General features: G+C 41.1%; 1 protein-coding gene across 1 annotated transcript in view; it reads right to left on the bottom strand.

The window, feature by feature from the left end:
• Positions 1-5,074: 5,074 nt before the first annotated feature.
• LOC139443941 (DNA annealing helicase and endonuclease ZRANB3-like) overlaps positions 5,075-10,749 on the bottom strand; it is a 28,712-nt gene continuing 23,037 nt past the window's right edge. Inside the window, exon 20 of the mRNA XM_071224827.1 lies at positions 5,075-5,405. Coding sequence (XP_071080928.1) covers positions 5,214-5,405 — 192 coding nt within the window. The 3' untranslated portion in view covers positions 5,075-5,213. The remainder of the gene's footprint in view (positions 5,406-10,749) is intronic.

Raw genomic sequence — 10,749 nt, 5'->3', positions numbered from 1 at the left:
GAAACTAGTGATTTCCCTCGGTAAAATCAGTAATCACTAAGATGTTTTGGAGATGGTTGGATGGGGAGGACATGTGTAAGAGAGAGTTGACATGGTTGAGGGGAAAGATTGCGAGAAAACCAAAACCCAGTTTAAGTTGTTTTTAAGGAAAAAGTTAGAAGTGAATTTTCTATTAAAATATTGATAACATTTGCAATAAAAATCATACAAAATTTGGCTAAATCAAATTGGAAAAATATCTGGGGTGGGGTGGGGTGGTCTCCCAACATCAAGCGATACTGATAGAGAACTTTTGTTGTATCCTTTATTAGTGTTTTCGATTTATTAACTAAAACAAGAGATCCAAACTTGGATAGGATCACACTCTTTGTCTGAAGATGCTTCAAGATCTTTACAGTATATGATCAAGCCCATCAGTAAGTGATTTCAGATTTTCAGCACAGAAAATAATGGTGAACAATTTAATTGCACCTGGAGTGTGTTGTTTGCATGTAGCATAATATGTCTACCGACCAGTTTCGGTCTCTGATGTGGAACTAGTTAAGTTCACTGGCCTAGAGTCAATAGCTATTGATGGTAAGGCCTGTTAAGACATGTATAGTTCTCAAAAATAGTTAAGGAACATCCGATTCTTTCATGTCTGACAAACTATAGTAATAAGAAAAAATGGGTGATCCATAACTTGTTTTGAGTAGTATAGTAACCTAAGATGAAATGTCTGAAATATGAATATGTATTGTGTATGTATATAGAAGTTCATCGAGACTATCGTTCAATACCAATAGGACAGCTCTGTCCCTCTCATAACCACATAGTGTTGAGTTTCAGTCCAAAAGTTTCTCTTGTTTCAGCCGATTCCGTTTTACATGTGTAACTAGAAACTTCTTTCTGCTGAAATAATGGTGAATGTACATACTATTTTTGAGCTTTACAAACAATTTGGCAAATATACATATAAGTGGAAAATGTGCAGGTGTCGTCTCATCAGTAGCCAACAATGATCCATGTGAAATTAGTCTCTGCTATATTTTATTTGAAGTTTAAGATTTGAAAGCTTCTCTTTGTTTTGTTACGATCAGATCTGGTTCTGTATTTTACGATGATGAACATGTATTTAAATAAACTGATTTATGCTTTCAATATTTGTTTCAATTTTTTAACCATAATCAGGGCCTTGTTCCACAAAGCGATCGTAACGCTAAGACGACCGTAACTCCCATACTTTAACATAGACTTACGACAGTGGTAGCGCTATGATCGCTTTGTGGAAAGGGGCCCTGGTTTGGAGCAGGATTTTGACAGTGTACCATCAGCTGTTGAGGGAAGTGTGGAGCTATGTGAGTTTTGTTGACTGATGAATCGATACAATAAGCCCTATGGAGGCATCGTTACAAGAGACCTGTTCTGGAAAGTGATCTTAGCGCTACAACTATCGTTGTTCCCACATTTTAGCATTGACTGACTGACATTGAGCTAAATCGCTCTGTCCGGCAGGGCCTTGGTCACTATGTTCTTAGTTGTACTTTACTGATTAAAAGTGGGAGTAAGTAAGTGAGTGAGTTGGGTTTAATGCCAGATTGAAAAGTATTACAGTTATTTCATGGCATGGCAGTTTAATGTGGGAGGGAAGCTGGAAGTTATGTAAGTCTTCAACCTCATCAAAATCAGATCTAAGTTCTCGCTGCCGCTAAACAAAGATCTTGGGACATCCCATTACGGGTCACGTCAGAACAGCCTATCATGAAGTTTGACCGACCACTGAAATGACTAACAAGCACAGGCATGGTGTCAACAAACCCAGAAACAAGATCAGGAACCAGGATTTAAACCAAGAATCATAGGTTTCTCTGCACTTTAATACAAAATATACAAAAACATAAAGATTTGTTGAATTGATGTTGATTATTCAATCACCTCATGTCAGTTAACTCAAACCTATTATATTGTTTACTTTGTAAACGGGCAGTTTGGCAGCCAAGATGTTGAATCTTTCGCTAGTCATGCCTAAGGCCATGTTCATTTCCTCAAAATGGGTACAAGCAGTGCAGCCTATTTCTGGTGTCTGCTGCCATGATGGTGCTGGAATATTACTAAAAAGGGTGTAAAACCATAACATACTAAATGCCATTGATGGACACAGGCCTCATGTACTTTGGTATGTTCTCACTCTGTCCATGCTTGTGGGTTTCAAGAGTCAGTCATTTACATGTTTACCACATTAAGCTCACACACTGATATAACTGAACTGGGGTTTTGTTGAAAGAAATCCCTACTCACGTAATTGCACTTGTGGTATATTCAGTCAAACAACATAAACCCTGCACACACGAGTTCAGAAGCAACCATTTAATTTCCCGGGGGAGTGGTCCCAAAAACTAATCAAGTCTGTTTTTTATTGAAAGAAAAAAATGACCTAAAAATAAAATACCCTTTTCTTGCAGTCAAGTTTCCCAAGAATACAGTTGTTTTTTTATCATATATTTAGAAAAATACATAACTGAGCACCTGTTTATGTTGGAAATAAATAATTGTCTTCCAAGTAAACATATTTATTCTGATCTCAAACCAAAATACCAGCACATCCCCAAAAATTGAAGCTGCTAGTAAAGAAATGATTAAGAAAGTTGTTAGGAAGACATGAGATCCCTCACTGTGTAGCAAGTCACTACTGATGAATCCGAACACAAGTAGAACGCTGATGAGGACAGTGGGACTGAATGAGTGAAAGTGTTACACTGCAGGCAGAATATACGTGCTACATCCAGCAGCGTGGTGATGTCAAGACCAGGCAACCCAGTGACCGCAAACATGATCCCAGCAAGGCAGTACATCACTGACCACCTGACCCAACCTAGTCACATCTTATGACCAGCTACAGATCTCTACAGGGGACAGTGTGACTGACCTTGCCAGCTGAATGCTATCACTTGTGCTTCATTCAAGGCTACTGGTCACGATAGATGAATTGTGCATGATAGATATGTTATCCACGAGTTTGGGTTGGAATTCATTGTGACCTAACTGATAGCAGTTATCTCCCTTAACCTGCTGACGCTATCAGTAATGATGGGCATCTTGATTAGTGTCAACACGGATCTTGTTACATGAATACACCACCACTTAGATGTGGATGTTAAAATAATTATTAGATTAAAGACAATTCTTTCCCTGAAAGGTCTGCATGGGACTAACAGTTGCTGCTGCTCCTGCTACTGTTGCTCCTGCTGCTGTTGCTACTGCTGCTGCTACTGTTCCTGCTGCTGCTACTGCTGCTCCTACTACTTCCAGCTAGGCTGCTCACATGAAAAGCATTTACAGAAATGTAAAAGTCATGCTGATGGTTCTACTGTGGCCCAGGGTGATGTTGTACAAAACAGCCTTAGCACTACGACTGTCTTAAGTCTGTGTTAAGGTATGGGAGTTACGATCGCCTTAGCGCTATGATCTATTGTCGTAAGAGGCGACTAACGGGATCGGGTGGTCAGACTCGCTGACTTGGTTGATGCATGTCGTCGTATCCCAATTGCATGGATGCTCATGATGTCAATCACTGGATTGTCGGTCCAGACTCGATTATTTACAGACTGCTGTCATATAGCTGGAATATTGCTGAGTGCGGTGTTAAACAACAAACAAACAAACAAAACAATCGATTGTACAACGGCGCCCAGAACAGTATCTCTACCTATGGAACTGCCTCATGTCAGCATGTTCTTGTAGTAGTCTCTTCACATGTGAATAGATGTGTTTTCAGTTCTCTACGACATATGGAGGACTGATGATGGTTGTGAGAACAGCAGGATCTGGCAACTGTACCTTTAATTAAGAAATAAACCGCAGCCCCAAGTGGTATATTATCCCTACAGGGTTTTATTGTACAATAAACAACAACCACCATTTCTTATATGAGATATCAACATTATGTACAGCCTCTTTAAAGATGAAATGTACAAGCTTTAAAATATTTACCCGTATTTTAATAATGATGACTCCGTCAATAGAATCCGACCTTTTTATGCACAGGTGGGTATTTCCCGCATATTCTCACATCGATTACCTGTACCTATTCTCTCATTGACAATGGTCATATCTCTCCAGCTTTTGGATGCGATCGTTCAGCCATCACACTTATCTGCGTTGCCCAGCTACATCTATGGGGAACAACTCACTAAGCGCTCCCCTCTCAAAAATAATGTCGTCCAATATACGATGTCATCAAGTTTTGAGCGCATGTTCAACTTCCAGAAATTACGTCATGATAGAACAATGTATTATTGTGAAATAAACCACACTTTTTTCTTCATTGTTCTATCTTATATATCCCAATAACTTACTGTCTCTATTCATCTATCTATTACATAAGCATATATCATAAAAAATAACATTAAAGTCAGTTTATTATGTTTTTTATTTTGTTTTATATCACAAATACTGAGATGTCTCAGCACATATAACATTCAGATGTCGACAGTCATGATTTCAGAGAGAACTCTGATACATCGTATCTCAGCACTCTGACCACTACCTCCAGACACGATAAACACAATGACAGCCAGTTGGTTGTGTCATGACTTCTGGAAGACGGCTGTGACATCAGCCCCGGTTTCCTGTAGACGTCTGACCACTTCCTCCAGACTCAATAATCACAATTACAGCCAGTTGGCTGTGTCATGACTTCTGGAAGACGGCTGTGATATCTCCCCCTGCCCTAGCTCCCTGTAGACGTCTGACCACTACCTCCAGACACAATAAACACAATGACAGCCAGTTGGTTGTGTCATGACTTCTGGAAGAAGGCTGTGATATCTCCCCCTGCCCTAGCTCCCTGTAGATGTCTGACCACTAACTCCAGACACAATAATCACAATGACAGCCAGTTGGTTGTGTCATGACTTCTGAAAGAAGGCTGTGATATCTCCCCCTGCCCTAGCTCCCTGTAGACGTCTGACCACTACCTCCAGACACAATAATCACAATGACAGCCAGTTGGTTGTGTCATGACTTCTGGAAGAAGGCTGTGATATCTCCCCCTGCCCTAGCTCCCTCTAGACGTCTGACCACTACCTCCAGACACAATAATCACAATGACAGCCAGTTGGTTGTGTCATGACTTCTGGAAGAAGGCTGTGATATCTCCCCCTGCCCTAGCTCCCTGTAGACGTCTGACCACTACCTCCAGACACAATAATCACAATGACAGCCAGTTGGTTGTGTCATGACTTCTGGAAGAAGGCTGTGATATCTCCCCCTGCCCTAGCTCCCTGTAGACGTCTGACCACTGCCCTCTTCCTGGCCTGACCTGCAGTGACCTTTTGGTGACACATCACACACAGTGTCCGCATGTTGTCAATGTCGCACATGCCGCCACCCTCCCACACAGGGGTGATGTGGTCCACGTGCCAAAACTGAAACAAAATTGTAAACAGGTCATGAAAGTATTTCTAAGAACAAACAAGGACAAAAGTGAGCATGGCTCACTAATACCCCCGACCTGCCTAGTGTGTCAGTAGTTTCAAATTAAATAGCTAGGATAGGGCGAGGGTTTGAAAAATTCATAATAAAATGGAAAATTAATAAAACAATTTTCTTCTTTTGACTGCACCCCTCCATATGACACAGATTATGTGTTCTAAGTTTGAGATGAATCCACTGAATAGTTTAAGAGAAATCGAGCGGACAAAATTTTCAGATGGATGTTGGGGTTTGAAAAATTAATAAAAAAATGGAAAATTTATGAAAAACATTTTTTTCTTTTGACTGCACCCCTCCATATGACACAGATTATATGTACTAAGTTTGAGATGAATCCACTAAATAGTTTTGGACGGACAAAGTTTTCGGACGGACGGATGGACAGACGGACGTACGGAACCTTGGTATAACTATATACCCCCAACCTAAAAGGTCCGGGGTATAAGAACAGTTTCCATCTAACGTTAAGCCACGTCTGTTCTCACCTCTGGCACTGTAATTTGGAGAGTTAGCAAAGGTAGACAACCCTACAGACATGAGCAATGTGAGAACTAAAGTACTCACGGAAATGAAAAAAACCTGTTTTTCTCAATTTAAAAATCGACACAAAGTGTTACGTAGCTGTAAATACGAAATAACAAAACAACTCGAAAAGTACTAGTCTGGATTTGCTAGTTTGATCTCAGTGAACAATACAAAATGTACTTTATAGGAGGTAATTTGTCGGCACTTTCAACATTAAAAAATTAAACTAAGTCCAAATTGACATAGCAGAAACAGACTATAGACATTGTGCACCTGTTCTCACTTGTCGTCAAGGTGTCATAGGTCACCTTGATCTACTTACACCTGGTTATGCCCTGTTTCACAATAGTCTGTTTTATTCACATTTTTACACACTTTTACGTGTAAAAAGGCATAAAAACATTTGATACACTGTATTTGTGCCACGGCCTAATTAGTACTAATTTAGTTGTTTGAATATTTACATATTTTGTATATTAACTGCATTTATTTAAGATCTGAGGTCGAAAAAACAGGTTTTTTTCATTTCCGTGAGTACTTTAACACATTTTGACAAGACAACTCTATAGAGTATCCCAATTCATCATGTTCTTTCCAAAGATAGTTATGTCATGGTCAAAGTAAAACCACAGGGTTCATTCAGAGCACTTTAAAGCATTCTTCATGGGAGAACATTTCTTTTTAAGAACCACTTTTTCGCTTCCAAAAGTACATCCTGAATGCCAAACAGCATGCTGGAAGCAGTCGACATGGATGCCGTCAAGGTCAAACTTTAGGGTTGGAGAATTATCTGTTCATTTCCTTCTGTGATCGCTACTGTTTCGGGTACAACATTGCTGGCATTTGATTCTGAACTCTCTTCATGTTTACGATACCCAAATCTAGCACATTTACTCCCAACAATGATTGACAGTTTTTCTTGGGATGATGTTTCGTATGTGAGATTTCAGCTCACTTTACCCCATCATACACAGTGCGTTTTGTTTTGTGTACTATTGGTACTCTGAAACCCAAGTGTGATTAAAAACACACTTCCCCTTGATTTAAATACAATTCGAAACTTTCTGCCCTGCTTCTATCACACGTGTCGATGCAACATTCATGACCTACTTTCGTTTTCAGGGAGAATGGTCAAGTACTGCTCACGATAATGTGACAAATAAACTTTATTCAGTAATACAATCCAGGTAATTCATACATAGACAGAAGACAGTCTTCCATTACATGTTGTAAGTGACAGGAAATAAACTAGGCTTTGAAACTCAATTGATAATAATTTTCAGTTGCGATTATGTCATATCTAGACCAAATTTATTTACATGCCACCACTTTTCAAGTACTGTTATCATGATTCCAGCACTTTTGGCCATCACACATGAATCCTTCCTCGAGATTTCATGCGAACAATCCCCGGATGAGAGTCATGAAGATTATCCAAAATCTCAACTCGGTACTGAGTGGGTACTACTACTCTCACTCCCCAAAGTAAGCAGCCCTCTTCACATGTCAACTCGTCCTTCCTTCTATAATATGGAAGGAATTGAGGAGAAATATCACCTACTGACGGCCAAATATCACCTACTGAGATAGCACTTTGTCTCGTACAGTAGCAGCTGATATGTCTCTGGATGTAACAGGCAGTTTATCTAGCTGAGCCATGGGCACTGAAGTAGCTTCTAGTGTCCAAAGTGTGTGTGAACTGGATTTCTGACCATCCGTATCTGCTAATGGTAATCTGGAAAGGCAATCTGCATTAGCATTTTGTTTCGTGGATTAATACTTGATCTCGTAAGTGTAAGCTGATAGTTGGATGGCCCACCTCTGCAGTCTTGATGCAGCAAGTACAGGAGTTCCTGTTTTAGGCCCAATAATACTTGTTAGTGGCTTGTGGTCCGTATACAGGGTGAAATGTCTCCCATACAAGTACTTATGGAATTTCTGGATTCCAAAAATGATAGCCAAAGCCTCTTTCTCAATCTGAGAGTAGTTTTTCGCAGCAGCTGTTAGCGTTCGTGAAGCAAATGCTATAGGTCGTTCCCCAGAATTTGTATCATGAGAAATGATCACCTAAACCATGCTGAGATGCATCTGCCGCCAAGATCAGAGGCTGCTTTGGGTCATAATGCACTAGTACATCAGATGTAGTCAAATGCTGACATAGTTTCTGAAAGATTTTTTCACACGAGCTGTCCCATTGAAACTTTGTTTCTTTCTGCAGAAGTTTATTTAATGGTGCACACACTGAGGACATATCTGGTATAAACTTCCAGTGATAGTTCACACCCCCCAAAAAGGATTGTAGTTCTGTCAGATTTGCTGGTCGCGGTGCATTTCGCGATTGCTTCAATCTTGGATTCCGTCGGATGAATACCTTGACTGTCCACCTTGAAACCAAGATACTCCATAGATGGTTGAAGGAAAGTACACTTCGACTTTAGTTTGATGCCATAAGAATCCAACACATTATCAATGTGCTTCAGGTGTTTACTGTCATCTGTACCAGTGACATACAGGTCATCTATGAAATCGCCAGTTGCTGGAAGACCCTGTAATACCTGGTCCATGACACTTAATAAAGCAGGGGCTGAAGCGACCCCAAAGGGTAATCGTGTAGAACGATAAAGGCCCTTATGGGTGTTCACAGTCACATATTTCTTAGATTCCTCATCAAGTAACACTTGTTGATAGGCTTGTGATAGGTCTAATTTGGTGAATTTCGTCCCACCATTCAGTTGGTTGAGCAAATCTTCTGGCACAGGCAAAGGATACTGAGACACCTCCAAGTCTCTGTTCACTGTCAGCTTATAATCCCCACATATCCTCACAGCGCCTGAAGGTTTGAGTATCGATACAATTGGAGCAGTCCATTCAGAATATTCCACTTTCTCAATGACCCCAATCTTCTCTAGTCTATCCAATTCCTCAGCTACCTTATCCTGCAATGCATATGGAACAGTTCTTGGTTTATAGAACTTTGGTTTTACAGACAGATGAAGCTAAACACTCTTCACAATTCCCTAACTGCCATCAAATAGGGCTGAATACTTTGATAACAACTGTTCCAAGTCCTTCTGGGAATTGTCAACTCGCATGGTATTGACTCTGCCAATGGAATACCAGTCAAGCTGTATCTGAGATAGCCAGTTTCTGCCTAGGAGCGCCGGTCCACTTCCTGTCACCACATATACAGGTAAAGTGATAGACTGTTCATTATAGTCAACATCCACCTGTATTTTTCCCCAAACAGGTAACTTTTCTGCAGTATAAGTCTCCAAGTAAGGCAGGTTGGTGGTTTTCAGTGGAATATGCCTAAAATCTCTCTTGTACTGCTCCTCCGGAATCAAAGTTACTCCAGCTCCAGTATCCAACTCCAGAGAAATGTTTGTCCCTTCAACACACATAGGAATGTAGATGGGCTTATCACCTGCAATAGATTTTACAGTGAATAAAGTATTACTCAATGTGTCCTCATAAGGGTCTGTATCCTCATCACTGCAATCAGGTAAATCATGTTCCACTCCTGTATCTATATACCTGACTTTGGATGTTTTTTTCTTAAGTTTTTCTGGTTTATAGGCCTTCTTCTCCTGTGGCTTCTCATGGCACCTTCTGCTAATGTGTCGTTGCTTCTGACAGATATGACACAACGCCAACATTCACAGTTATCCCGAGACATCGGTCCAGCTTGCTTATCTGAATACTTCTGGTTCTTGTCAGTACATTCACTTTATGACTAAACTCATTGGTCTCCTTATTCGCAGCTTCCATACGCAAAGATATTTCCATTGATTTCTTTAAGTTCAAATCCTTCTCAGCAAGCAATCCTCGTCGCCAAAATTGTAGTGTTCTTTCAATAGCCAAGAGACAACCTGCCAACTTCCCACTTCGTTTATTCATCAGACGACAAGTGACAATGGGTAGCCAAGCCCAAGCACGCATTGCACGTGCGTTACGTAGCAACATTTTCCGAACCACTGATGACATTACATGAATGACTTCTGTTTACCATCAGAATTTATCAAACAAAACCTAATATTTTACAGTTGACGTCGAAGGCGCCAATCCATCTCATCCCACATGTGTTCGATTGGTGAGAGATCAGGGGAGCGAGCCAACCAGGGGATGACATTCACATTGTTTTGTTGAAGAGAATCCTGAACAAGTCGAGAAATATGAGGCCGGGCGTTGTCATGTTAAAAGGTAATGCCTGGGCCATGACGACACAAACACGGTAGAACAGCAGGGCCGATGATCTCGTCGCGGTAGCGCTGTCCATTGAGATTTCCCTCTACCACTATCTAAAGGGTCCTCTGTCTTGCTGTAATCCCACCCCATACCATAACGGTGCCGCCCCCGAACCGATCTTCTTCCATGACACAATGATTGACGTAACGTTCCCCTTGACGTCATTAGACGCGAATCCGTCCATCGCTGTGGCTGAGGTGAAAACGAGACATGTCAGTGAATAGAATTTGTCCCCACTGTATGGCCGTCCAGAGTAGACGCTGTCTGCACCACTGTAGATGGGCTTGACGGTGGTTTCCTGTCAAAATGGGACGTCAGGCAGGTCTTCTGGCGACAATCCCTGCACATCTGAGGTGACGACGTACGGTTTGTGAAGATATTCATCGAAGGCCAGGGATGCTTCTTGCAGTCACTGTTGCTGGCTGGAATAGATTTCGTAGGTGTGTTGTTCGAATCCAGTTGTCTTGTCAATTATTGGTTACGTGTGGCCTGCCACTCCGAGGTGGG

This window comes from Haliotis cracherodii, unplaced genomic scaffold (assembly GCF_022045235.1).
Source record: "Haliotis cracherodii isolate W230 unplaced genomic scaffold, xgHalCrac1.p SCAF_5, whole genome shotgun sequence".
Lineage (NCBI taxonomy): Eukaryota > Metazoa > Mollusca > Gastropoda > Lepetellida > Haliotidae > Haliotis > Haliotis cracherodii.
This window is presented reverse-complemented; position numbering and strand designations above follow the sequence as displayed.